This window comes from Erpetoichthys calabaricus, chromosome 17 (assembly GCF_900747795.2).
Source record: "Erpetoichthys calabaricus chromosome 17, fErpCal1.3, whole genome shotgun sequence".
NCBI classification, from domain to species: domain Eukaryota; kingdom Metazoa; phylum Chordata; class Cladistia; order Polypteriformes; family Polypteridae; genus Erpetoichthys; species Erpetoichthys calabaricus.
The window spans coordinates 36,328,299-36,354,921 of record NC_041410.2 but is presented as its reverse complement, the minus strand read 5'-3'; the positions used below and the strand labels follow the sequence as shown (position 1 = coordinate 36,354,921).

The 26,623-nt window shown below is 39.7% G+C and overlaps 1 protein-coding gene across 2 annotated transcripts in view; it reads right to left on the bottom strand.

Moving 5' to 3' along the window:
• The window catches only part of LOC114668153 (cytosolic carboxypeptidase 4), an 890,538-nt gene that overhangs the window by 596,001 nt on the left and 267,914 nt on the right, over positions 1–26,623 (bottom strand). For both annotated transcript variants that reach the window (XM_051920839.1, XM_051920840.1), the window contains one exon: positions 18,020–18,057. In XM_051920839.1, the coding sequence (XP_051776799.1) occupies positions 18,020–18,057 (38 nt within the window). The remainder of the gene's footprint in view (positions 1–18,019; positions 18,058–26,623) is intronic.

Sequence of the window (26,623 nt, the reverse complement as noted above, 5' to 3'; positions counted from 1 at the left end):
AAATGGTGAAAAAAGCATTTCATGGAATGTTAGTAGCATGATCTTCACATTTATCTTACCTGATCTGGAAAGACAACAAGATGGCAGAAGCAAACTCCTGTGTATGAGGGGAGTGTGATGAGGCCAAGCAGAACAACATTCAGATGGCCTCAAATGGGTTCCTACTCAGAAACGGTAGGCAGATTACCACCTGTTCTCATGCGAGGGTATGGAAATGTTGACCTCACCTGGATATAGAGTTGAGAAGTAGAATGGGCTCTTTGAGGATTCCTAACCCCAGTGGATAGCCCCCTTTTGTGCGGGATGTAGTACCCAGTCATGAATTGGGGTTGTGTCCATCTCGATGGTTAAGGACCAAGTGGTGGCCAGGCAGCAAGGGTGGATGAGATATGACTAGAAATGGTAAAGGACTGGATATTGTGCCACTGCTTTCCACTACAAGATGGGTTGGGGACAATGTTGCAGGTCTGGCAGACTTAGATGGCGGTCTCCATTTTTAAATAGGGGGTAAGAGGGGGTGTGTTCTGATTAGTGAGGGACCATACCATTCAGTTTTTGGGGAAAATTCATGGCAGTGTCCTGAATGTAGAGACTTATCCAATATCTGGACAATGGAGATTTTGCTTCCTGAAAACTGCTGAGTGTATCTTATAGATTTTGGATTGCAGATTACAAAAAGCCACCTTTACATTTCCCTATTGCATACTGTTTAATTGCAGTTGCCTATTTGTTCAAATTTCTCTTATAAGTATGCATATTTAGTATAATAACTACAACTACAACATCTCTGGTGATCTAACAGTGGCACTGCTACTAGAAATGCAGCTTGTGTATACAAAGCACTGTTGTTTCATTTGAGAATGCGATAGATGTCCTAAAGGCTCATTTCATTACAAACTGGTAACTGGTTCGAAGATCGACTTAGCGGTACCAGAGAAAATTGCAGGGAAGGCATTCCAGGATTTTCTTGGCAACTACAGAGCACCAAACTATATCTAGCTGGTTGACCTCATTCAAAGATATAAAACCACGAAGTGCAACATGTCACAAAAAATTCATTTTCTGCATTCATGCTTGGACTTCTTTCTTCTTAACCTTGGTTAGGGATGGGTATCAAAAACAGGTTCTTGTTGAGAACCGGTTCCCACTGTTTCAATTCCTTGGAATTGTTTGCCATTTTTGCAAACGATTCCCCTATCGATTCCAGTCGCCTCGAATGACGTCACCACGTTGCGTAGCATCATTTACCCAGCAGGAAACATGGCGCCTAAGCGGCACAAACGCTCAAAAGTTTGGTTATACTTTACGAGAAAGGATGACAACAGGGCAACTTGCAATACTTGCCAAGTAGATATTTCATCAAAGGGAGGAAACACTACGAATATGCAAAAGCATTTGCTCACAAAACACGCGATAACCTTAAATGAATGTCGTGTTTTTGATCCGCTCCGGACTAGTGAATCTCAACCCAGCAGCAGCGGTAACGTTTGCACATCCTCTCCCGTTAATACGGCAGGTAACTAATCAACTAACATTGCAGATTATGTTAGCGCAATTTGCCTTATTGCAAAACCTGCTATTACTGTGTATTGCATTTAGATGACCATGACGAGAGAGACAGACAGAGTCTGGCTGTCTCAGATGCTGGCAGTTCTCGCTGCAGTCTAGCGGTAGCTTCTCCTTTCACAGAGGTGGGGAAAAGTAAAATGACACAGGCCAGGATAGACGAATGTCACCGAGCAGTGACTAAGTTTGTGGTAAAAGGCTTGCACCCATTTGCCACAGTAGATGCCCCCGATTTTCGGTAAGTGAATGTGTTTAATTGTAGGCTAAGTCAGGGAATGTCAAAGTTGCATGTTCTCCTCTTACCAGATGTTTCATCTGTTTCCATTTATATATCTTTTAGAGAAATGACAAAGACTCTGAACCCTAAGTACAAAGCCCCAAACAGAGACAGTTTAACCAACCACTTGATCCCTGTTTGGTATGCGGTCGAAAAGTCAAATCCGATTTCTGAGCTGAAACATGTGTTGAAGGCAGCCGTCACTGCAGATGGATGGTCAAGTTTTAGTCAAGATCATTACCTCACAGTAATGCTGCATTATGTCAGGAATGGCCAGGCTCAAGAAAAAGTCCTCAAAACCAAACCAGTGTACCAGGCACAGACAGGGACAGCTGTAGCAGAGGAGATTGATGAGATCTTGGAGGAGTATGGTAGATATTGCGGCCAACATGGATGTAGCTGTCAAAATAGTTGATGGTTGCAGAATTGCACAGTGCACAGTTCCATTGGACTTGAGTTGATTGTATTTGTTGCTGGCTGATGTAGTTTTATTTTTGAGTGCTCAGCTCATATATACTTTTAATAAGGAGAGTGCAAATGTTACTGGACATTCTTGTGTAATTGCCACAGAATAATTTATGTTATACTTTGTTATTGCTACAGAAGAATATTTATTTTATTATTATTTTACATTTACAAATTTTTTTCTGGGGACCCCGTGGCACCCCATCGAGGAGCCATAGGCTGTGGATCTCCTAAGATCTCACTGTTGGGTTTGTAAGGTCATGCTACTCCTAAATTTCTATCTTGTTCAAAGATAAGATATAAAACAAAGTTCTAAGCTAATCGACCTGTGTGTTCTCCTTTTTTAAAAATAAGAATCGATAAAGAATCGAATTGTTAAACAGAATCGAAAATGGAATCGGAATCGTGAAAATCTTATCAATTCCCATCCCTAATCTTGGTGCTGTCGGTGATGAACATGGTGAAAGGTTTCACTGGGTCATTACAATGATTGAAAATTGGAATCAGGGCAAGTAGAGTCCATTAATGCTGGCCAACTGTTGAGTACAAATGAAAGTCAGGAGCAAAATATTTTTAACTCAATTAAACTAATGCAATGTGTCACATTATAAAATGATTACACCCATGAAATTCAGTAAAAGTGTTTATCATGTAGGTCTGAATACACAATGCGCAGTCAGAAAATCGAGAGTACACCTTATGAGAAGGATTTAGGTGTCATAGTGGATTCTAAGATATCGACTTCCCAACAGTGTTCAGAAGCCATTAAGAGGGCAAACAGAATATCATGTTATATAGCACCTTGATGTGTGGGGTACAAGTCACAGGAGGTTCTGCTAAAGCTTTATAAAGCACTGGTGAGGCCTCATCTGGAGTACTGGGTGCAGTTTTGGTCTGCAGGCTACAAAAAGAACATAACAGAGCTAGAAAATGTCCAGAGAAGAGAGACTAGGCTCATTTCAGGGCTACAGGGGATGAATTATGAGGAAAGATTAAAAGAGCTTAGCCTTTACAGTTTAAGCAAAACAAGATTAAGAGGTGAAATGATTGAAGTATTTAATATTATGAAGGGAATCAGTACAGTGGATCAAGACTGGGACTTTAAAATGAGTTCATCAAGAACACCAGGACACAGTTGGAAACTTGTTAAGGGTAAATGTCACACAAACATTAGGAAGATTTTCTTTAAACAAAAAACAACGGACAATTGGAATAAGTGACCATGTAGTGTGGTAGACAGTAAAACTTTAGGGACCTTCAAAACTCAACTTGATGTTTTATTTGGAAGAAATAAGTGGATAGGACTGGCAAGGTTGCTGAATGGCCTATTCTCATCTAGATTGTTCTAATGTTCTAATGTTTCTCCAAATGCCTACATGATGCAGTCAATCTGAAATTATATTTGTGTCAATCTTGACGCCTTCTGTCACGATCACCAAACACTTTACAGAAAGCAAAGTTTTTGAACTTGAGAGGTCAAGTAGCTTAAGGGCTCTGGTGATTGATGGTAGATACCTGCCATACCAGGTGTTGGCACTGTGTGGTAATGCCTTCTCTCTTCCACCCTCTACAGTACAGAAGAGTGATGGCCAGTCCATGTCTGACATCACTTCCAGTGTACGCTCTTCTGGACCTGCCCCTTCCTGCCTGGAATCCATATGACCAGCAGAGCAGCCATGTTTGAGTCAGTTCACTATCAGACTCCCATCTGAAAAGACATCTTTGTTATCTTGACGAAAAGACTTTCTTGATTTGTATTCATTATACAGGGTCATGGACATGACCCAAACTCTACTGTATCTGCTTCTTGTTTTACAGGAGAATGTGTAAACTGTACACACAGAGGGTGACCATGCCAGGATTCAAACTCGGATCCTTGGAGCTAAACACAGCATGTAAATGGAATGTGCCTTCAATCATGTACTTTTTTTGAAACCTGATAAAATAAAAAGTACAAAAAGAAATAATAACAAAAGTGAAATGATTCAATGCTCCAGGCTTTTCTTCCTAAAATTATTTTTAATTTTCAACACTTCTGTTAATAAAGGACTACAAGGACAAAACTGAGTAATATCAAATGTATAATGGTTATGTACCATGAAACATAATTATTATTTAGATTATGCATGTCTAATATTCATTTTTAAAAGAACCCAAATCTATTTAACAGTTAGAAACCTTTCCATTAATGTGACTAATGCTAGTAGTAAGCTCTGCACACAGAAACTGCTTTAAGATTTCAGGATGCGTGGTATGGCTGTCAGAGTTCATTTTTAATTCTGATTTGTTGGGTGTACTGTCCATGTGTCCCAGGATCAGAAAAAAAAAAGAACTTTTGCCCCAGGGGATATTCATGAAAAGAAACTTTACTGAAATATTAATTCATGAAATGGGTTTCATCGTTGCTTCTCAGGGGTTCACTGAGAGAAATTAGCCTGCAGCTATGTGGAGCTAAAGCTGAATGAACTACTGTGATACTGCAAGTATGCTGCATTCCTCCAGTACTCTGACAAAACAAAAAAAAAAGAAAAAAAAATTACGGGATGTAGCCTTCATAGCTAGAACACAGGTATATTATCTAGAGAAAAAAAAAATGACAAATTTTTATAGCATTTATGCTAAACCATTGTGAAAGGTTTTTGATTGCCTACATGCCTGTAGTTAAAGCTAAGCTTATCCTCGGGAAGCTGGTGTTTTCCATATTTAGGGATGGCGAGCATGTTTTATTAATTCCTTCTTTTATGGGAGAACATACATTGATATTTTTTAAATGCAGGAATGCTAAACCACATTAAAATTGAAGAGAAGAAAAAGTATGATGTGTTTTAAGGACATTGAGAAGATGAGGTTCAAAGATTATTGATCTACTGTGTGTTGACTCATGCTCTCCTGAGGCTACAACTTCTAAGAATTGATATACAGAATTGGGATGAAATCTCCTGTCAACTATCCGTGCTGAAACTTAGCAATACTGGGCAAAACAAACAAAAAACAAATACAACCTAACTTAGTAAATCTGTCAGGTTATAAAAGCAAATAGATAAGTAATCCCCTGCAGGGCCCCTGAAACAGAAGTGCATTGTGAAAGTGGGCTGTGTGCCGAACTGCTAACTGCAGCCTCATTGTGCCCCCTGCAGGTGAAATGAAAGTTCATCTTGTAGATACAACCTGCTTTGAAACTGTGCATTCATCCATTTGTTTATTTATTTGCTTGTTTCATATTAAGGCATCACTAGTAGTAACCAATACTGATTTCCTGTAATTTTCTAATTAGCAGCTTTTGCTACACTATTACATTTTTTTTACATATAAATTGTGTGTTGTTCACTCGGCCCTCTCATAAAATTATTTAAAAATGCCTTTCTTTATTACTGTGTATTATTATAGAAGTCAAATTATACATTTACTAAGACTGTGGAAACATGGAAACATATTTTAATATAATATTTATTTGCAAGTTGCCACAGAGTGAAGCTATGCTGCAGGAATATTCATAAAGCACTACAGTAACATGAACTACAGCAGAGCACAGGCCATGCAGACAATAAATGTCTGAACCAATGAAGTAAAATATAGCAATACAGTCTCATCTTAATTTAAAAACAATTGTTTGAAAGTTATATAAATTCTGTGTAGGCCTCTTTTTTTGAAAAGTCTTGCCTTAATCTCCCTAGTGATTTGCACTGACAGCCATATTGTTGCTGTAAGTCTGTTTCCTCAGAACCATCTTACTAGCATCATAGGCCACCCTGGGGCAAAGTTTTGACAGCAAAACAGAAACATACATATGTGACGGGCGACATTGGCCATTATCCAGCTGGGACACCACCTGGATGGATGGAAGGACCTGGGGAGAGTGTGTCGGGGAGGCAATACCTCCCTGGGATGCTAGAGGGCAGTCCCCATTTATAGTGCACCTGGAAGTGCTCCAGCTGTTCCATGATCTCCTTCCAGCTGCACTTCCGGATGTGACGGCAGCCCTGCAGAGGGGAGCCTCCCCTGGTGGTGGCCATGGTTTCCAGCAGGGTTGAACTTTCCAGCTCAGTGACACTGTTGCAAGGCAGGGGTGCTACCCTCTGTCGTCTCCCCATGCAAGCTCCATCCCCAGTCCTTCCCTTACAGATGTGTCTTGGCCAGATAAGAATCCTGGCTGCCCATTACAATAGGCATCAGAAACATCATGGGCCCCTATGCCTCTGGGACTCCCGGCCAGTGCCCATTGTGCCCATACATTAAGACGGCCCTGGTTCAGTGCACCTGACCAGTTTCTGTCTTTGACTCCACTTTTGTCTAGTCTACGGCACTGTGCCATCTCCTGTTTGTTTGTGCACCAGCCAGCAGTGACGTGCAGAGATGTTCATGGCTTACAAATACAGTAATCCCTCAATATCGCGCTTCGACTTTCACGGCTTCACTCAATCACGGATTTTATATGTAAGCATATCTAAATATATAACGCAGATTTTTTGCTGCTTTGCAGGTTTCTGCTTGGACAATGGGTCTTTTTACTTCTGGTATATGCTTCCTCAGTTGGTTTGCCCAGTTGATTTCATACAAGGGACGCTATTGGCGGATGGCTGAGAAGCTACCCAATCAGAGCACGCAGTTAAGTTCGTGTGTGCTGATTGGCTCAGCGACGGAGCACCAAATTCGATTCGCTGCATTAACCAGGAAGTCTCATCTCACTCATTCAGCATCAACGTGTTTTGCTGTGTAAAGAGTTAACTTTTGTGCTCTTTTGTTTTTATCTTTGTGCATAGTCAAGCGCTTCGTTATGGCTCCAGAACGATTTGCTCCTGCTACTGCTACTGCTTCAGGGGCCGTGCCCAAGTGCCAACAGAAGATTCTAACAATTGCCAAAAAGGTAAAAGTTTTAGATATGTTGAAGGAAGGGAACAGCTACGCCGCTGTAGGACGCAATTACGGCATCAGTGAGTCCACGATTCTTTTTATTTAAAAAGGGGGAAAAGAATATAAGATCAACGGCCGCAGTGTCCTTTAACCAGGGCGCAAAACGAGTTGTAAGTGGACATAATAAGGCGGTAGTCCAAATGAAATCTGCTTTAGGGATTTGGATTGAAGACTGCCGGAAGAAGAACAACGGCGGTGCTACACAGTCGCCTGAAGAGGCTCCTTTAGAAGAGCTGTAACACTCTCCTTTGTTGTGCATTAAAATTAAACTCATCATTATCGGACAAGTTGTTGTGTCATTGTAGGTGAGTAACCATAATTAATTTTCTGCGTACAGTACTTAGTACATGTATGTACATTTAGTGTCACTGTACACACATTTTACTGTATACAATTTTTCTTGCATTGTACGTATTTATTGCTGGTGGCCTGTCTATCGTAATGGCTGTAACATAACATGTAACATATGTGATATCGGAGAAGTTCAATATCTTATCTATAATATTTAGGTTTTACTGTATATAAACAGTGTGTTTACATACATAATTTCAACGAATCTTACCTAATATCTAAGAGAATACAAAGGGTTTGTGCTGTATAACTGTGCAGGAAATGTTTATAAGAGTGTGGGAGAGTTTGTAAGGGCTTAAAATATATAAAAATAACCATATAAACATATGGTTTTTACTTCGCGGATTTTCACCTTTTGCGGGGGGTTTCTGGAACGTAACCCCCGTGATAGGTGAGGGATGACTATATATGAACCCAAAAGAGTAGCTTATTCACTAATCAATTGGCAGCATGCACATTAACTACTGGTTATGTTTCATATCTCATCAGCATTCTTTACACACACATAGGTATGGTTCATATTTGGCTAAGAAAGAACGTTCCATTTATAGCGGCGAGGGGACGAAGAGCGCATTTGCTCTGCACCCTCCACGCTTTCTACATTTGCCATTGCAATTCCACAATTCATACTCATTCAATACAAATAACAGTATAGAGCGGTGTACAAAAAAAAAAAAAAATGGATTTCAATTTTGACCTTAATTGAAATTTTTAGTTGTTTTTAAAAGCTTTTAATTCTGATGCTTTAATTAATTTTAATACAGACCGTTCAACAAAAGGATAACAAGAGAAACAAAAGAATATTTTACTTGAGGTCAAAATTTTGTTTTTAAGTATTGGATTTTTTTTTCTTCGTCTGATCCCATTTTTTATAATATTGAAAACCGTTTACTGTCATACCTTTAATTATAAATGAAGTCCATGCGCCTCTCCTTCTCTACGAAAATCTCACTCACTTCCTTGTAAAAATCCTCCTTTATTTTCCTTTAGTTTTAAAAATCTTAATCTTCCATTTTGGCAATCAGTCGGAACAAAAAATAAAATAAATGGACCGCTGCTATGCACTTGACTTTCTGATATCGCTAACTTCTTGGCACCTCTGCGTAGAAGAACAGCAGCAACGAGCACCTGTTTGGCTCACATGCGCCCCCTTCGGAGCGGCACGGTACTGTCTGCCTCACTCACCTTGTGCCTTTTCACTGTGGTTTTATGTCCGATCAGCAAGACTAAATATGTCACACACATTCATTAAAGATATTAGCCAGACTGTGGAAAGTCAGGGTGTATAATAAACAGATTGGTGACATACTGAGACACAGTAACAGGCGCACACCAATTAAATGCATCAACCCAGTGTGTGATGGAGAGCGCAGTCCGAGGTGAGGTGAGGCTCATCACTGCCGCACCTTGCGTTTCTGCCCTGTATTTGAACAGGAAATGCGCCAATTCAGCGATTTTGACTATAAAAATGATCAAAATTACTGGAATCATACAGAAAACAAATTTATAGCACAGACCAGTGGACGCATTTATTTTATATTATCATTATTATTTTTTTTTACTTTTCATGGTGACAGGTGAGGCTCTAGCTCACCTGCCTTGCCTGACCGCACGTCCCTGCCAGCCAGTGCCCATTAGTGTAGCATGGGATGAGTGGACCTACCATTCAGTCACGATGGATTCAGAATGTATTCTGACCCCTTGACTTTCTGCACACTTTATTGTGTTGCAGATTTAAATTTAAATGAATAAATCAGACATTTTAGCCAATCAATTTACATCCAATAACCCATGATGACAAAGTGAAGATATGTTTTCAGAAAGGTTTGCTAATTAATTCAAAATCAAAAACTGAAATCTCTCATTTGTATAAGTGCTATATTCAGGCTCTTTGCTGTGGCACTCCAAATTATGGTCTGGTATATTTCTGTTTGTTTTAATTCTCCTTGAGATGGGTCTAGAACTTGACTGGAGTCCACCTGTTGGACATATCATAGAAACACTCACATCTGAGTATATAATGTCCCACAAGTCACGTTTCATGTTAGGACAAAAACTAAACCATGAAGACCCAGAAACTTACTGTAGACCTTTGTGATAAAATTGTGGCGAGGTATAGGTCAGGGTAAGGGTATAAATCTTCAGTGTTCCCAGGAACACAGTGGCCTCAATAATTGTTAAAAGGAAGAAGTTTGGAATCACCAGGACACTCTAGAGTTGGCCATCTGGGTAACCAGACAGGAAGAACCTTGGGCTAGAGAAGACACCAAGAACCCAATGTTCACCTTAACAGAGCTTCAGAGGTCCTCTGCTGAGATGGGAGAACCTGTCAGAACGACAACCATCTCAGTAGCACTCCATCAATTTGATGTTTTATGGCAGAGTGGCTAGATGGAAGCCAATCTTGAGTAAAATGCAAAATACAGTTTAAAGGAGCAAGAGGAAAAAGCTTCTCTGGAGTGATGAGAAAAAAAAATTGAACACTTTAGGGCAGAACTTCAAGCACTGTGTCTGGCGATGACTAGGAACTGCTCATCAACTGCCTAACACCACCCCTAGAGTGAAGCATCATGGGAGCAGCATCATGCTATGGGAGTGCTTCTCATCAGCAGGGTCAGGGAGACTGGTCAGAATTGTGGGGAAGCAAGAATGCTGCCACATACTGAGAGGTCCTTGAAGAAAACCTACTGCAAGGGTGCACACAACCACAGAATGGGACAGCAGACCACCTTTCAGCACAACAATGACAACACTGGATTGGCTTTGGGACAAATCTTTGACTGTCCTTGAGCCCAGTCTTAAATCCTACAGAACATCTGTGGAGAGTCCTGAAGATGGCAGTTTACAGACACTTCCCATCCAGTCTAACAGAACATGAAAGGATCTGCCAGGAAGAATGTGAGAAAGCTTGTAGAGACTTGCCCAAGAAGACACAAGGCTGTAATTGCTGCCAACAGGGCTTCTTCAAAGTACTGTATTCAGGGTCTGAACACTTATTTAATAGAGAGATTTCCATTTTTGATCTTTAATAAATTTCCAAAACTTTATGAAAACATTTTCACTTTGGGTTATTAAGTATATATTGATGGGCAAAAATGGTAAATGTATCCATTTAAAATGCAATCTACAACACAATAAAGTGGGCAGAAATGTAGGGCCCTGAATACTTCCTACATCCACTGTAAATCCATCCATCCATTATCCAACCCGCTGAATCCGAACACACAGGGTCACGGGGGTCCGCTGGAGCCAATCCCAGCCAACACAGGGCACACAAGGCAGGAACCAATCCCGGGCAGGGTGCCAACCCACCGCAGTCCACTGTAAATGTTATTTTATTTATGACCAGAACAAGCTCTCCATGACTCAGAATTCCCTGAGATGTGCAAAGTGGTGGACACATTAGGGAGTCTGTGAGTGTTCTTCCAGACACATGTGGAATAAAGGAAAAGATAACTGTCACTGACAATGGTGCCAATATCTTTTTCTGAGCACAACTTTGTAAGTGTGCAGTGCTCACACACTCAATCTGGCGGTAAAAACGGACATAAAACAAACCTCTGATCTGCATGAGATATGTGTACGGTCTCAGCGCATAATTAGCATTTTTAGGTCTAGCATCATTGTAAAGAAGAAGGCCACAGATGTTTATGAGCAGATTGGCAATACTTAATTAAAACTTATCCAGACTGTTGAAGCTAGTTGACCGGCACCCTTTTAATGTGGCAACACTTATTTGACCAACATGAAGCAGGGGCAACTGCCTTAACCTCTATCTCAACTAATAAAGCTCCACTGAAACAGTCAGACAGGGCCTTCAGGCTCTTGCTGTCACAGTTGAACTGTTATCAGAAAAGAGTTTCTGTTTCAAAAATGATTCCAGTTTTCAGGATGCGTCATCATAATGTTCAAGCAAAACCCAAAGGTTAACAAACTTATTACATTGCAGTTCTGCAATAATGTAAGAGAACAGTGTGGGATGGAGTCTATGCAGGTCCTTGCTCTGTAAACACTGCTGAATCTCAGGTTCAAAGTTGAGAAAATACAACCAAAGCAGTGCAGTGCTTGACATCTGAATGCTATACTGTCATTCGTTCAACTACTCAAACTCAATGCAGTCCTTTTCAGACGTCAACCTCAACAGCTAGAGCAACTGAGGCCAGGGAAGATCAGGGCTCTGAAACAATTCAGGGTCAGGGTGTCTCAAATGAAGCCACTGTGGAGATTCAAAATGATTTCTCAGCTCTATATCTGACTAGACGTGATGATCCTTTAAGTTACTGAAGCAGACATTCTGACATCTTCTCTCATCTGTTCCATTTAATATATGTGCATCTCTCAATTCCAGTAACCTCAGTGTCTTTTGACAGGGCATTCTCCAAAGCAAGACAAATCTTACGTTAGAGGAGAGATCAACTTAGTTCAAGCACTGTAGGACAGATTATTTTTCCTAATAAAAATACTTTATCATTCCCCAAGTCAAGGTGCACAAGTACTCTCCCTACAAATCATCATATATATACTGCTCAAGAAAATTAAAATGAACACTTTTTAATGAGAGTATAGCATCATGTCAATGAAACTTCTGGGCTATTAATCTGGTCAGTTAAGTAGCAGAGGGGGCTGTTAATCAGTTTACGCTGCTTTGGTGTTCATGAAATTAACAACAGGGGCACTAGAGCAGCAGCGATGAGACGACCTCCAAAACTGGAATGGTTTCACAGGTGGAGGGCACTGACATTTTTCCCTCCTTATCTGTCTTTTCACTCATTTAGGATTTGGCTACGGTCAGTGTCACTACTGGTAGCATGAGGCAATACCTGGACCCTGCAGAGGTTGCAAAGGTAGTCCAACTTCTCCAGGATGGCAGGCACATCAATATGTGTTATTACCAGTAGGTTTGCTGTGTCTCCCAGCACAGTCTCAAGGGCATGGAGGAGATTCCAGGAGACAGACAGTTACTCTAGGAGAGCTGGACAGGGCCGTAGAAGGTCCTTAACCCATCAGCAGGACACATCAGTATCTGCTCCTTTGGGCAAGGAGGAACAGGATGAGCACTGCCAGAGCCTACAAAATGACCTCCAGCAGGCAGGCCACTGGTGTGAATGTCTCTGACCAAACCATCAGAAACAGACTTCATGAGGGTGGCCTGAGGGCCCGACGTTCTCTAGTGGGTCCTGTGCTCACCAGGGAGCTCAATTGGTATTTGCCATAGAATACCAGAATTGGCAGGTCCACCACTGGTGCCCTGCACTTTTCTTAGATGAGAGCAGGTTCACCCTCAGCACATGTGACAGACGTGGATAATGTTATGCTGCCTGTAACATCGTTCAGCATGACTGGTTTGGTGGTGGGTCAGTGATGGTCTGGGGAGGCATATCCATGGAGGGACACACAGACCGCTACGGGCTAGACAACGGCACATAAACTGCCATTGGGTATCGGGATGAAATCCTTGGACCCACTGTCAGACCCTATGCTGGTGCAGTGGATCCTGAATTCCTCCTGATGCACGACAAATTTCGGCAAAATGGACTAGCCTGACACATCATTTTTTCACAATTTGATTTTTGGGGTGTCTTTGAATTCAGCCCTCTGTAGGTTGATCATTTTCATTTCCATCAAACGATGTGGCATCCTTTCATTCCTAACACATTACCCAGTCCATATCAGTAGAGACAGCCAGCAGGATTTTTTTCCCATTGAGATCTGATGTGTTTTTAAAATGTTCCTTTAAGTTTTTTTGAGCAGTTTATAATGTAACAGTGCCGGCAGGTTGTAACAGCCAGGGTGAAGAGTTTTTGAAGAGTAGTGCGCCATTTAAGAAGTTGAAGTGGTTGCTGGCAACAGCAACTGCGAAGGGAGGGCTTTGTAACAGCATCGGCAGTTTCTATCAGTCACAAATGAGATATGAGCTGGCATTCCATCAGCCAGCGTATTGGACACCCATAATAACGTCAAGCCTAGAATATTGCAAATGGAGTTCCATCAAGTGATGCAAAGCGAGCAGTCATTTAAAGGATAGTGAGACACCTCAAAGAGCCAGGGATAGAGCAAAAGGATTCATATCAGCACTTGACAATATATTCAACATATGCAGATATATTGCCAAATATATATTATATAAAAATATAACGTTAAACACATTTATCACACTTACAATGAATAAAAAACACAACGCAAATGTGCGAAAGAAAAAATATTAGAATGCAGTAGGTGATGTGTGTTTCGAAATACATGGCTTAAACGTGTTTGTCACATAAAGTTCTAATCAAGCAAATTAATCACAGAATATTATTTAAACAAATTATTTTATTGAATATTGACAGTGCCTGTGGTATTCCCATCTTTGCATATGCGTCTCCACAATGCCGTCATAACTAACACCTTGTTTGTCCAATAATTTCATTGTTCATTTGATAAGATTTCGTCTCTTTCTCTCTGTCAGTTGGAGGTTTTTACTGAAGATCATTTGGCCACAAGATGTTATTGTACTGCAGTGTTTTGAATGTTTCAAAAGATCAAATTGTTTAAATTTTTAATTTTTTGTAATCCATCAAAAGTCGTATTTCTACCATCACTATTCAATACAAACCCTAAATAAAATGACATGTCATGTAATGCCCTAAAATCACACACATCTCCGGCACAGGTATGTAAAATTCAAAGTACTCTACACGTGCATTAAAATAATGTGCATGTGCCGTGTGACTTGGGCTGAGAAAGTAGATTGGGTAGCCATACTCACCTCTTTAAACACCATGAAAAATGAAATATCTATAGTTCAAGACGTTTATGAGATTTCCATATTATTTCCTTAGAAATATATGTGTAACCGGTCAGGTCAGGTTGAGGGGCATGCACCGGTACAGCACATTACCGCACCCACCACATGACGAAATAACTCGGGATCCTGGTTGGCAACTCCCCAGGCAGACATGCGGTTCAGTCGCAGCCTCTGGAAATGACCCTCTATGTGCCACAGCCTGGTGTTATGTTGGCCTCCCCTTGGCCTGGTCCAGCCACTTGAGACCCTGTGAGTCAGATCACCCTCCCGGAATTACGCCACATGGCCATAGTAGCATAACTGATGCTCCCTTACAATGCAGGTAATGTGCCTCATTCAGGACTCCATGAGCAACACAAAGTCAAACCAGGGGGACCCAATGATTCTCCAAAGAGTACCAGAAGATGGGCAAAAACTCAAACACAGGTCATTAAAAACACACAAAAATATAGAGTCACCTAAGCCTAGCTACTAATCTAAATCATAATTCAAAAGCAAACGGGTATGTAATGTAATGATTTCAGTTTCTTTTTCTTTTTTTTTTTACATTTAGTGAGGCTAGAATACTCATCTTAGTGTCTCTTTCGGGGTTTTAATAGCCAACTAATCCAATTCTCTAGTCAGAATTTTTCTTAGACCTTTTGTTTGACGTATATCTTTTCTGACATTTTGGTTTCACGATTAGCACAGTTATCTTGTGGCTTTCCATGGGATTCTCTTGTGCACCAAGGCTGTGCTGAGTTTGACGTCATTGGTGCACCGGTATAAAGAGTCCTCAAAAATAGCCACTTGGTTATGAGATTAGACCAAAACATAACAACATATTTTTATTGACTTTCTGATTACTGGTTATTGAAACAAAGCTCTGTCTTTTGACTCTAATTCTTGGTTCTAATTCTGATGACTTCCACTTTTGACCTTTGATTACTTTTTCACACCATTCTTTCTCCTGATCTTCACTCAATGTTTCATTCTGGTCAGACTTCTAAATGCTACCCTAGAAGTCAGTCTTTGAAAGTATCAACAAATTTGGAGTAGTGCACAATGCCAACATTTTACACAGACTTAGAGATGATGGCATTGCTTTGAGGTCTCTAGTATTTAAATTTTTACACATTTATTTTCATGTATCATTACTATTGGGCCGTTCTGTTAAGGTTTCTTTCTGTTCCAGGAACTCATTACTAAAAGTAGCTTTTTACTGCACAATGTAATTTAATAATTGTAAATGTATCTGGGCCATTTTTGCTGCCATTTTGTTTATTATGGGCACCACTTTTCTGTCTACCAGGATGTCTGCCATGGTTGTTAGGGGCAAGTCCTTGGAGGCTGTAACCTTGATGTTACAAATGTGACAGGATAAAATGCTGGCAGTTGACGCATTTCGTTATCTAAGTCTGCGGATAAGAGACATCTTTGTCTTTTCTCTTGTTGGACTACGTGTTTTGCTTTTTGTTACAATTTTGCCAACGTTTGTATTGAACTTATGGCTTTAAGCATACTAGTGCTTTGACTATGTCTCTTCTTCTTTGAGGAATTCCACAAAGAGCGCCTATGAAAGTGAGACTTAGTTAAGTAAGCCTTGCATGAATAAGCTCTGCTTGCCCAATCGAGGCTGACTTGGTTACATGAACTCAAAGTGTTTCTCATTAATTCAAGACAGGCTTTAGCAATCCACGATTATGCTTTATTACACATGTGCGCTTAGGAGGCAGCCAAAAGGTCCAAATGAGAGTGAAAACACAATGAATAGAGGGTTGGTAACAAGTACTAACGCCTTTTTCCCTTTTTCAACAGACCAACAGAAGAATAACGATTCTTTTTCATCCCAACCTGACGATGAAAATTCCACTAACCATTTGACAACATCACTTCTAATCCCAAACAATAACATCACTTCCGGTCCCTTTATGATGACATCACATCCATCCTCATCTGATAACGTCACTTCTTGCCCCTGAATGATGACATCACTTCCGTCCTTATCTAATGACATTATTTCCGGTTCCCAGATGATGACATCACTTCTGTCCTCATCTTATGACATCACTTCCATCATATCTTGAAGACATCACTTCCTGTCCCGCTTTTTCATGTCATTTCCTGTTCCTCCGCTTTGTTGTAACTTCCCCTCTCATGATTTAAAAGAACGTTATCTACTGTGTAAGATGGTCAACTGTATATCACACATATGACCAGAACACCGGTCTTATTTGACTACTCTACATCCAGGAGATTATATAGGGAATTCCCCCAACACTTTATGCTTTTTTCTGTGTTTTTATTTTGTGACAGTGTGGTGTAGCATGTCCGCGGCTCCGAAGGAATGTTTTTAAATAATCCAACTTGGCTGTGTCAGTCTCTGTGGGCACGATTGTGCAGCTGCGGGGAGTTGATGAGGCAATTGGGGCAAGTGAGGGTGCGATTGTTCTCAAATGCTTAATCGGCTTCCTGGAGTGCGTAGTTGAGGCACTGTGCCCATGGAGCAATATATGTACGGGCTGGCACAAAAGGAGGAAAGAGAGAGGAAAGCCTTAGAGAGCGAGAGCAGAATCGGGGTTGAAAGTGAATGGACAAGCCAGCCAGCTGACAGAGAGAGGGCAGCGCGGTCAGGGGTCCAATGTGCAGCGAAGGATCAGCACTCAGGGATGGATCGTGCCCACTGAATTGGAGGAGTGGGCTCAATCAAGGTGGAGTCTGTGAGAAGTTTACCAATTCTCTTTATTACATTTAATTTGTCACCCAATTGAGAAGAACCTTAAGGATGATCAATACTGTCTAAAATAAAAAAAATATATAAATAAGGTTTGCTCAGGAGGGAATGACATAACTAGTGTCATAATGTGGACGCTTGGTGACGCTGTTGCACATCTTTACCCCAACAGACAGTACGCAAGACACGGGATAAAATAACTAAGAAGTCATTTTAAGCACCAATGCACCACAACCACCACAATAAACAATAATCAATAATCACAATGCAGTTCTCTCCTCCCAGCAGCTCTGTTACACTCCCTCCCAACTCCAGCTCGCTTGCTGGGTCTCCACCAGTCCTTTATATAGTCCTTGACCCGGAAGTGCTTCTCCTCTTCTGTTCACGTGACTTGTCAGAACGTCCGGGTCAGATGGAGAATTACATTCTCCTTCAGCCTGGAAGTACTTCTGTTCTTCTGTCCCCATGACTTGGGAGTACTTCCGGGCTATATGGGAAACGAAAATCCCCGCATCTCCCTGCAGCGGCACACGGTGGCACCTATGGTGCCCAGCAGGATTGTGAAGCCAAACTCCATCTCCCATGATGCCCAGGGCACCTCTAAGCTGCAGGGAAGACGTCATTTAGCGTCCTGGGTGTGTCGGCCGGGTTGAACTGCCGGCTGTCCATCACACTAGTCTACAAAATTTGTCACACTATTTCAAATATAATCTTAGCTCTTCATTCTCCATTGCGATCTTCAACTTTAGTCATATAATTAATTGGAATTATTGTATTTTTTGATTTTCAAAAATGTAACAATATATACAAAAAGACTATATGAGCAATACTGAAGTCAGAACAGGGTACTGGAATTACAAAAGTATCATTACAAATGTAAGTTTAAACCCATTAATTTGAAAATTTAAAGAGAAAAATGAAAAGTTGGTAAAAGAGAAATAAAACTTACTTGAATTTAACAAGGCTGCTAGTGCATCTATGGTTGCTCTGAAAAAGAAGAAAATTTAATATTGTTAGAATTTCCCCAACATCCATCCATCCATCCATTTTCCAACCTGCTGAATCTGAACACAGGGTCACGGGGGTCTGCTGGAGCCAATCCCAGCCAACACAGGGCACAAGGCAGGAAACAATCCTGGGCAGGGTGCCAACCCACCGCAGGACACACACAAACACACCCACACACCAAGCACACACTAGGGCCAATTTAGAATCGCCAATCTACCTAACCTGCATGTCTTTGGACTGTGGGAGGAAACCGGAGCGCCCGGAGGAAACCCACGCAGACACGGGGAGAACATGCAAACTCCATGCAGGGAGGACCCGGGAAGCGAACCCGGGTCTCCTAACTGCAAGGCAGCAGCGCTACCACTGCGCCACCGTGCCACCATTCCCCAACATTATTTCCTAAATACTTTTGATTTTGGGTAATCCTTAATGTAATCAGATATATATACAAAAGATGTATTATAGGAAATCATTCTCACATATTCAAGTATAATTTTAACTGTCATAATGTCTTTTTTTTAAATATGTTAAGACCTGTGCTATGTCAGTTATTCTATGCTTTTGGGAAAACGATAAAGAAAATGTAAGAAAAATGGCTAATTAATAATAATAATAACAATAACAACAATAATAATAATAAGAAGAAGAAGAATAGTAATTCAACTTATTTATATAGCATCTTTCCCATGCTCAAAATATATCACAAATATTCTATTGAAAAGTTCTGAGTTAGGAGACAAGAACGTAAAAAAACACAATCTTCTAGAGGGTAACATGAGCAAATTACATTACATTTCTGCTCAAATCAATAAAATTACAAAACAAATCAGTTTTTATTGATGTTTATTTATTGTCAAATTGTAAAGACACATGCAGTAGATCCAGTCTGACATACCTGAGCATAAGTAGAGAATGATTAACAAACGACAAATAAAGGAACAAAGCAATCATAGAGGTCATCATGAATTGTACCATCTTGACTAAACATCCTTTCCGTACTCAGTTACTAGACCTCCACTGAAGCGAAACATCTCCCACTACCAAACAATGCTCCGACACACATTGCCTTCTCTAGGAATACTGACATTTATTTGTTAGTCGTTAATATTCTTAAACAATACTGAAAATCAGAATGCTGAATTCTGACATCTACACTCCATGACAATCTCTCACACCCATGTCTTTCTTCTTTATGTCCCTTCCACAGATTACTGAAAATGAATGTTGGATAGCCCACGAACAGCAATGACACCCTCACGCACACCGTTCACCTTAAGCACTCTGCAGAGTGTCAGTTTGTAAGAGCCAAACATACCTACCTAGTCTAGCACTGCTGTCATTGCTTCCTTCAGCCATTCATGATAAGCATTCACTTGGCTTTTCTGTTCCATCTTGATACTTTCATACTGTACACATGCCCTCTCTTACTGTTCAGAGCTCAATTCTTTACATGATTTTCCTGAATTATTGCACACATTCCAATTCACATTCATAACACCGTCTCAGTAGCTCTCATCGCTCATATCTACTGTCTCTAAACTGAATACATGTCAATGCAAATAAATACATGTATACAGCAGTAAAAACGGACTCAGAATGAAAAATGATATAATTAACACTGACATATTTGCTAATTTAATTTATTAATTGCTGGCTCATTTAGCCCACATGCCTTAGGTTACACAGCAAAACATTTTAGGAAAGTATGGTATTTAACTCCTTTCATAGTCAAGGTGTCTGTTAACTTCTAACCAGACAGTTCTGCCCAAATTTGAATATGACCTCAGACTTACTACAATTAATGAAGAAGAGCTGCTAAGGAAATCAGAAAAAAAATCTAAAAGATCTGACTGCTGGATAACACCTTTGAGAAATATATGATACTAAAGATTTTATAAAATACATCCATCCATCCATTTTCCAACCCCTTGAATCCGAACACAGGGTCACGGGGGTCTGCTGGAGCCAATCCCAGCCAACACGGGGCACAAGGCAGGGAACCAATCCTGGGCAGGGTGCCAACCCACCGCAGGACACACACAAACACACCCACACACCAAGCATACACTAGGGCCAATTTAGAATCGCCAATCCACCTAACCTGCATGTCTTTGGACTGTGGGAGGAAACCGGAGTGCCTGGAGGAAACCCACGCAGACACGAGGAGAACAATGATATCATAATATTAGCAAGTACATCATGCATGTTTACAGTTGTTGTACATCATGTCTAAGCTACAATATAATAATGTATTGTGTGTCAGAAGACTAATTAGAAAAGCAAAGATGCCAAAAAAATTGTACCAATAACAAATCTACATGTATTAATAAATTAAATAATAGTGAAGGAACAAAAAAAACTAACATATTTCAGAAGTTTGCATTTTTAAAATATTAAAAATATTTAGACTTAAGCACAAATGTTACAAAATGTATAGTATTATTTAATAGTAAGCATATACAATAAATATGCATACTGAACTTCTGGTCAAATTATCGCCTGCCTTTCTGCACAACACATTGTTCACTAAAGAGTGTCAGGGTGGTGTAGTGTTTAGGGCAGCAGAATTTGACTCAACACATTGTCAAAATCAGTCCCCACTACTGACTCACTGTGAGACCCTGAGCTACTCATTTAACTGGCCTGTGCTCTAAATAACAAACTACTTCTCTAAGGTTGAATATAGAAGCACCAGTTTAATGTTAAGTTATTATCTGTAATAAGAAAACTCTCATGCTTTTGATCCCAAAGATATGCAGGTCTGGTTAACTGACAACTGTAAACTGGCCCAGCACATGTTTTACTCGATGGTGCTGGTATATTGATACTGTATTGAATTAAGAAAGTGTGATAAAGAATAAATGAATGTCTAATTGATTTAGAGGTTACTACATTTAAAGACTTGTATGTGTTCATGGATAGACAGATCTGTAGTCACGGTTTCCTCATCCGTCAGCTTAGTGATTATGCAACTTGAATGGAAATTTTATGTTATGCTTCATTTTCTATCTCAGATTTAAGCACGCTTTTATTCAAAGTTCTGTTTTAGGGTATTGTTCTCTGGAATTCTAGGCAATATATCATTGTATCCAACATAATTAATACTGCTGACAGTCTCATAAATTACTCAATGTTATGTGTCCAAGGCAGGAAGTGTGTAAATAGTAACAATGTTCAGCCTGCAAAGAGTTCAGCTCCAGCAGTTTGTGTAATTAAGGTCATATAAGTCAGTATTGATACTGTTGGTTAAATAAGGTGTAACTGAATTTAATGTCTTTTTTTTAAGTAATGGCCTATTGTTTAAGCCCAGGGTTTAGTACCCTATTCAAATCCTGCATGACATAGAATGTGAGTGAAAAAATCAAAATATGCATATTTTAGTTGAAAATTTAAACCTTTAGTAAAATACAAATCTCATTAGTATTTAAAGAGCAGAGCAGGAGAACAGTTCTTAGTACTGCTCACAGCTTCTGGAACTTGGGTTCAATTACTAGTCCAGTCAATGTCTATGTCGAGTTTAGATGTTCGATCTGTGTCTGCATCTTGCTTTCTCCTAACCCAAATTAATATATCAAGAAGACGAAAATTTAAATGGAGATCCCACTTCACAATTCTAAAAACATTTTCCAAATGTATTACAAAGGAAAGCTTATTTGTGTGGCAGAACTAATGTCATGTTGACTTTTGTGTGTTCTAATTTTGATAACTCTCAGCCTTCATGTCTCAGCTCTCTTCTGTCTTCTTTCTTTTTTTATCTGATCTTGAATAGCATCGCATAGCTCATGACCGTATCACAAACCACACTTTACCAAAAACAAGACCAATGAGGAAGCTAAGGTTTAGCTCTTGCTGGAAATTCATCTTCATCATCATCATCTTCTTCTTCTTCTTCTTCTTCTTCTTCTTCTTCTTCTTCTTCTTCTTCTTCTTCTTCTTCTTCTTTCGGCAGCTCCTGTTAGGGGTTGCCACAGTGGATCATCTTCTTCCATATCTTTCTGTCCTCGTCATCTTGCTCTGTCACAACCATCACCTGCATGTACTCTCTCACCATATCAATAAACCTCCTCTTAGGCCTTCCTCTTTTCCTCTTCCCTGGCAGCTCTATCCTTAACATCCTTCTCCCAATATGCTCATCATCTCTCCTCTGCACATGTCCAAACCAACGCAATCTCGCCTCTCTGACTTTGTCTCCAAACCATCCAACTTGAGCTGACCCTCTAAATTTAGAGCTAACCCCCTAAACCCTGGAAATTCATAACATATCAAATTATTGACATCATTCTACTGTAATAAATAAATAAATTAAAGCTAAATATTGAAGTTATAAGAAATCAAAAGTATGCTCTCAGTTGATCCTCTGCAGAGATCACACCTCATCATTTTATCATTGTGTCTCTTAAGAGGACTAATTAAACACTTTAAATCAGTTCTGCAAACACATTGACAGAGCTTTGCAGCTGGCTTTCTCGCTTTATACATTCATTGTGCCATTCAGCCTTCTTTCAGAGATGTGAGTATGAGAAAAGAGATTTCTAAATACAATGTATTATTATTACACAACATTTCAAACGTGCTTAATTTAGTTCAGCGTTGCAGGGGTCTAGAGCCTATGCCAGCTGCTTTGAGCAGAAAGCAGACATTGACCCTGGAGAGGGATTCCGTCCTTTGCAAATTATTAGTATTATTTCCAACCACTAACGACGCACTGCACAATAACGTTCAGTGAATGCATTTGACTTTTCATACTCTTCCTATGTACGTTTAGCATTCATTTGCTCAGAGGTTGATGCGCTTGCTGCTTCCTGAGCAGCTCTTCTTTTTTCCACCCTAGCGGCCCGCTTCATCTCTTCTTTCATCTGCATCTTTTCACGTTAAAACTGATTAAGTCAGTGTTTGTGTTGTAATTACTTAGTATGTTTTCCTTAATTTTTCAATTAAGCTGGCACTTAAGTCTTCAATCTGCCTCAAGAATGATTAAAGATATGAAGAGGTAGGGGAAGTGATGGTGAAAGTGGTAGGGCATGAGAATGGCGCCTGTACGCATGTGCCACATGGCTGCTGCCGAGAGTTGATTCTACAATAAAATATAATAAAAAAAAAAAAGAGGAATAACCTTTGAGGTCAATCATCACCCCGAAGCAAATAGCAGACGTCACGTAGTTTATGTGTGCCAAATTTCAGGTCAATCGTTCAAACGGTTTGCGAGCTACAGGTGATTTAAAGTCCTGGACAGACAAACGGACAGCCATGGTAGCGTATCATATAAGAAAATATTATATAATTTTAGGATTCAATTTTTTCCATTTGCTTTAATGGCCATGTCTGCTTCCCATGTACTTTCACAGTAAATGGCATCTTGAAATGCTTGACTGGAAAATATATGTACAGTACCTTATGTATGTTTTTGTGGATCAGAATGACATGAATGAGTGAAGTTTTGCCTCTTTGATTTCAGGGCATTAAAAGTAAAACTTGGGAGTGCTCTCCCCTCGACTTTCTCGTATACTCAGATATGGGGATGGATATTTGAGGAGTAAACTGCAAGACTGATTATATTTGTATATCATATACATTAAAGAACCATCAACAACAAATCAAATCTAATTAATAATATATTAAACAATTATTATAAAAGTAAAGTTGAATAAATCGGACTCTGCAGCTGCATGAATAAATAAAATTAATAATTAAATAAAAATTAAATAAATAAGTAAAATACTACTTCTGGTTAATGGAAATAGCCCAAAAGTTGATAGAAATCTACGTTTTGTACCTAATACTTATATGCAAAATTTGGTTGACCTAAGTGAAAGCGTACTCAAGTTATCGTCTTTACATACACACACACACAGAGACACACAGACATAATTCCAAAAATGGTATTTTCAGACTCAGGGAGGTCTAAAACGTTGAGATTCATCAAAATCTCGAAATGGAATTTTTGGAGGATTCCAATACTTTCCTTATACTTTGTAAATGAGAAAGTCAGGTAGGTCTAAAACGTCGAGATTCATCAAAATCTCGACATCAAATCTTCGGACAATTACAATACTTTCCCTAAACTTTGTATACGAGAAAGTAAGAAACATGGATTACCCAGGATTTCTTTTCCGTGTGGTAGAGTTGTTCTGCTCTATGACACAGGTGCGATGCTGCTTTTCCTACCTGCCCGACCCTGTTCCCTGAAAATCTTCATTAGACAGAAGCAGCAGTGGCTGTGCTCTCATGTGAACTGAGTTGTCTTTGTCTGCAATGCCAATCATTTCCAGATACTGTAGATCCTTCCAGAAATATGAGGCCATTCACATCATAAAGAGGCTACAGAATACCCTATACCATCATTTTAAACTACAGCCCCTGGAAGGGCACTACTGTATTTACTTAATGTAGTTTTACTTTTCAAAAGAAATCAGTGCTTATCTGTAATACAATTTATCACTCTCATCAAAACGCAAAAATACAGTTGCAATTAAGCTTAATTTTCGAAAGAATTCACATTCATTTTTCGATACACCAGAAAGTAACTTCTCAGGCGGTATTACACAGCAAAAGGTTTAAAACACATAACGCATAATTAGATTCATTTTAACATATTTACAGTAACCACAGTTGCTTTATTGTCAACTAATCAGCCAGACAGGTGATATTGGCTGGAATTGCACAACCCTGATATTGTATGTCATCTGAATGCTTTAGGGAATGGGTGGGTGAGATCAGTTGTAATGTGACTTGAAAGGCTTGGTATCTCTTGATGTTATATACAGTATATTTGTTTTATCTGTGTAATTCACATTGAATAATGCACTACAACAGAATATGTCTTTTTTAAGCACACTTGAATGAATAACTACGGCAGTGCCATAGAATTTCCTGTATCAGAGGGTGACCTGGAGAAAGTTCTAAAAGATCTGTAAAATAATCCACTGCAGAGGCCCCAGTTAGTCTCTAAATGTAAGTCAAAGCCTAAAATATGCACATGTCTGGCATGTGGAATTGAAAACTGGAAAAACCCCATGGAGACAAAGAAGACTCCACACAGGTGGTGCTGAAGCCAAGGATTCCAACCCAGTAATTGTAAATGTGTGTATACAGCACCAGTGCCAGCCTACCCATTAGGCCAGGGGTTCTCAGTCTTGGTCCTGGGGAACCACGGTGGCTGCAGGTTTTAATTCCAAGCAGCTTCTGTTTTTAATTGGACTCCTAGGCTAATTAAGTGAACTGTTATTTCCCAGATTCTATGTTTTGGGAACAATATATAAATTAGAAAACTAAGTTTAGTAAAAAAAAAATATATCTACTCTCTATATATAAAGTCCTTAGCCTAGAAGTGCAACGATTTTGTGCAATGATTTTATGTGACGTTTTTATGTCACTTTTTTGTCACACTTTAAATCAGGCTTATTTTAAAACCTACATACAGTATATATGTTTGGTATCATTCTTTTCAGAATGTATTGATCTTTAAGGTGATGTTGTTAAATTTTCAGATTCTTACTCCATTTTTAAATTCTAAACTAAAAAATATCAAGAACTCACATCCCGCAAGACGAGACTTTCTGCCAAGAGATTTAACCATGCCCGGGGCCAAAAATAAAAAACAAAGAGTAGGACAGCTGCTGTACAGGCTTTTAAATGTTCAAATTGCCATGCAAGATGCAAGCCAGCAGCTGATCGAGCAAAGAGGATCTTATATGTCAACCCCAATCATTGTTCCTGTTGTCATTTTATACTTATCTTTTGATTTGTTTTCCAGTCGCACCTCATACAGTCACAACCAGCTTCTCCTATTGAAACCATTGTATCAATGTAGTTTAATCCAGTAGTAATGTATTACTGTGTCTGCTATATGTTTGTTTTATGTGTTTTCAGTTTTTGTATTGTTTGTTTGGTGATCTTACATTGTGCCAGGAATCCAAAGTGCCTGCTATATCTTGGCATTAAGTGGTATGATCAAGTGGCTAGCAAGTATGATCACATAAGCTTCAAAGTAATTTTTCCCCTATTTGGCGGAAAGGCAAGATATTGCACTCTCAATGTAGAGGCATTTTTAGATTAGTGTTGGGTCCCCAAGATTTCCTATAGCTTGATAAAATTATTGGAAAGAAACATATTCAGCATATCAACATTGTGAACGCTAGTGTTGTTGCCCCTTAAACCCAACAGACAGACACACAGGACACAGGTTAAAAGCACCAAGAAGTTAATTCTATTCTTCTTCTTTTACAGTGTTCTCTAAGCACCACAGCAACAATATACAATCAAATAAACACTATAATATTCACAATTCTCTCTGTTCTTTCTCCTCCACACTACCCAGCAAGTTTTATCCACCTTCACCCAACTCTAGCTTGCTTGCTGGGTCTTCAGCAGTCCTTTATATAGTTCTTGACATGGAAGTGCTTCTGCTCTTCCGTCCACGTGACTTGTGAGATGGAGAATTAAAGTTGTTTAATCAGCCCAGAAGTACTTCAGGGCTTCCGTCCTTGTGACTTCCTAGTACTTCCAGGCTATAAGGGAAGCACGACTCCCCCTGGTCCTTCCACAG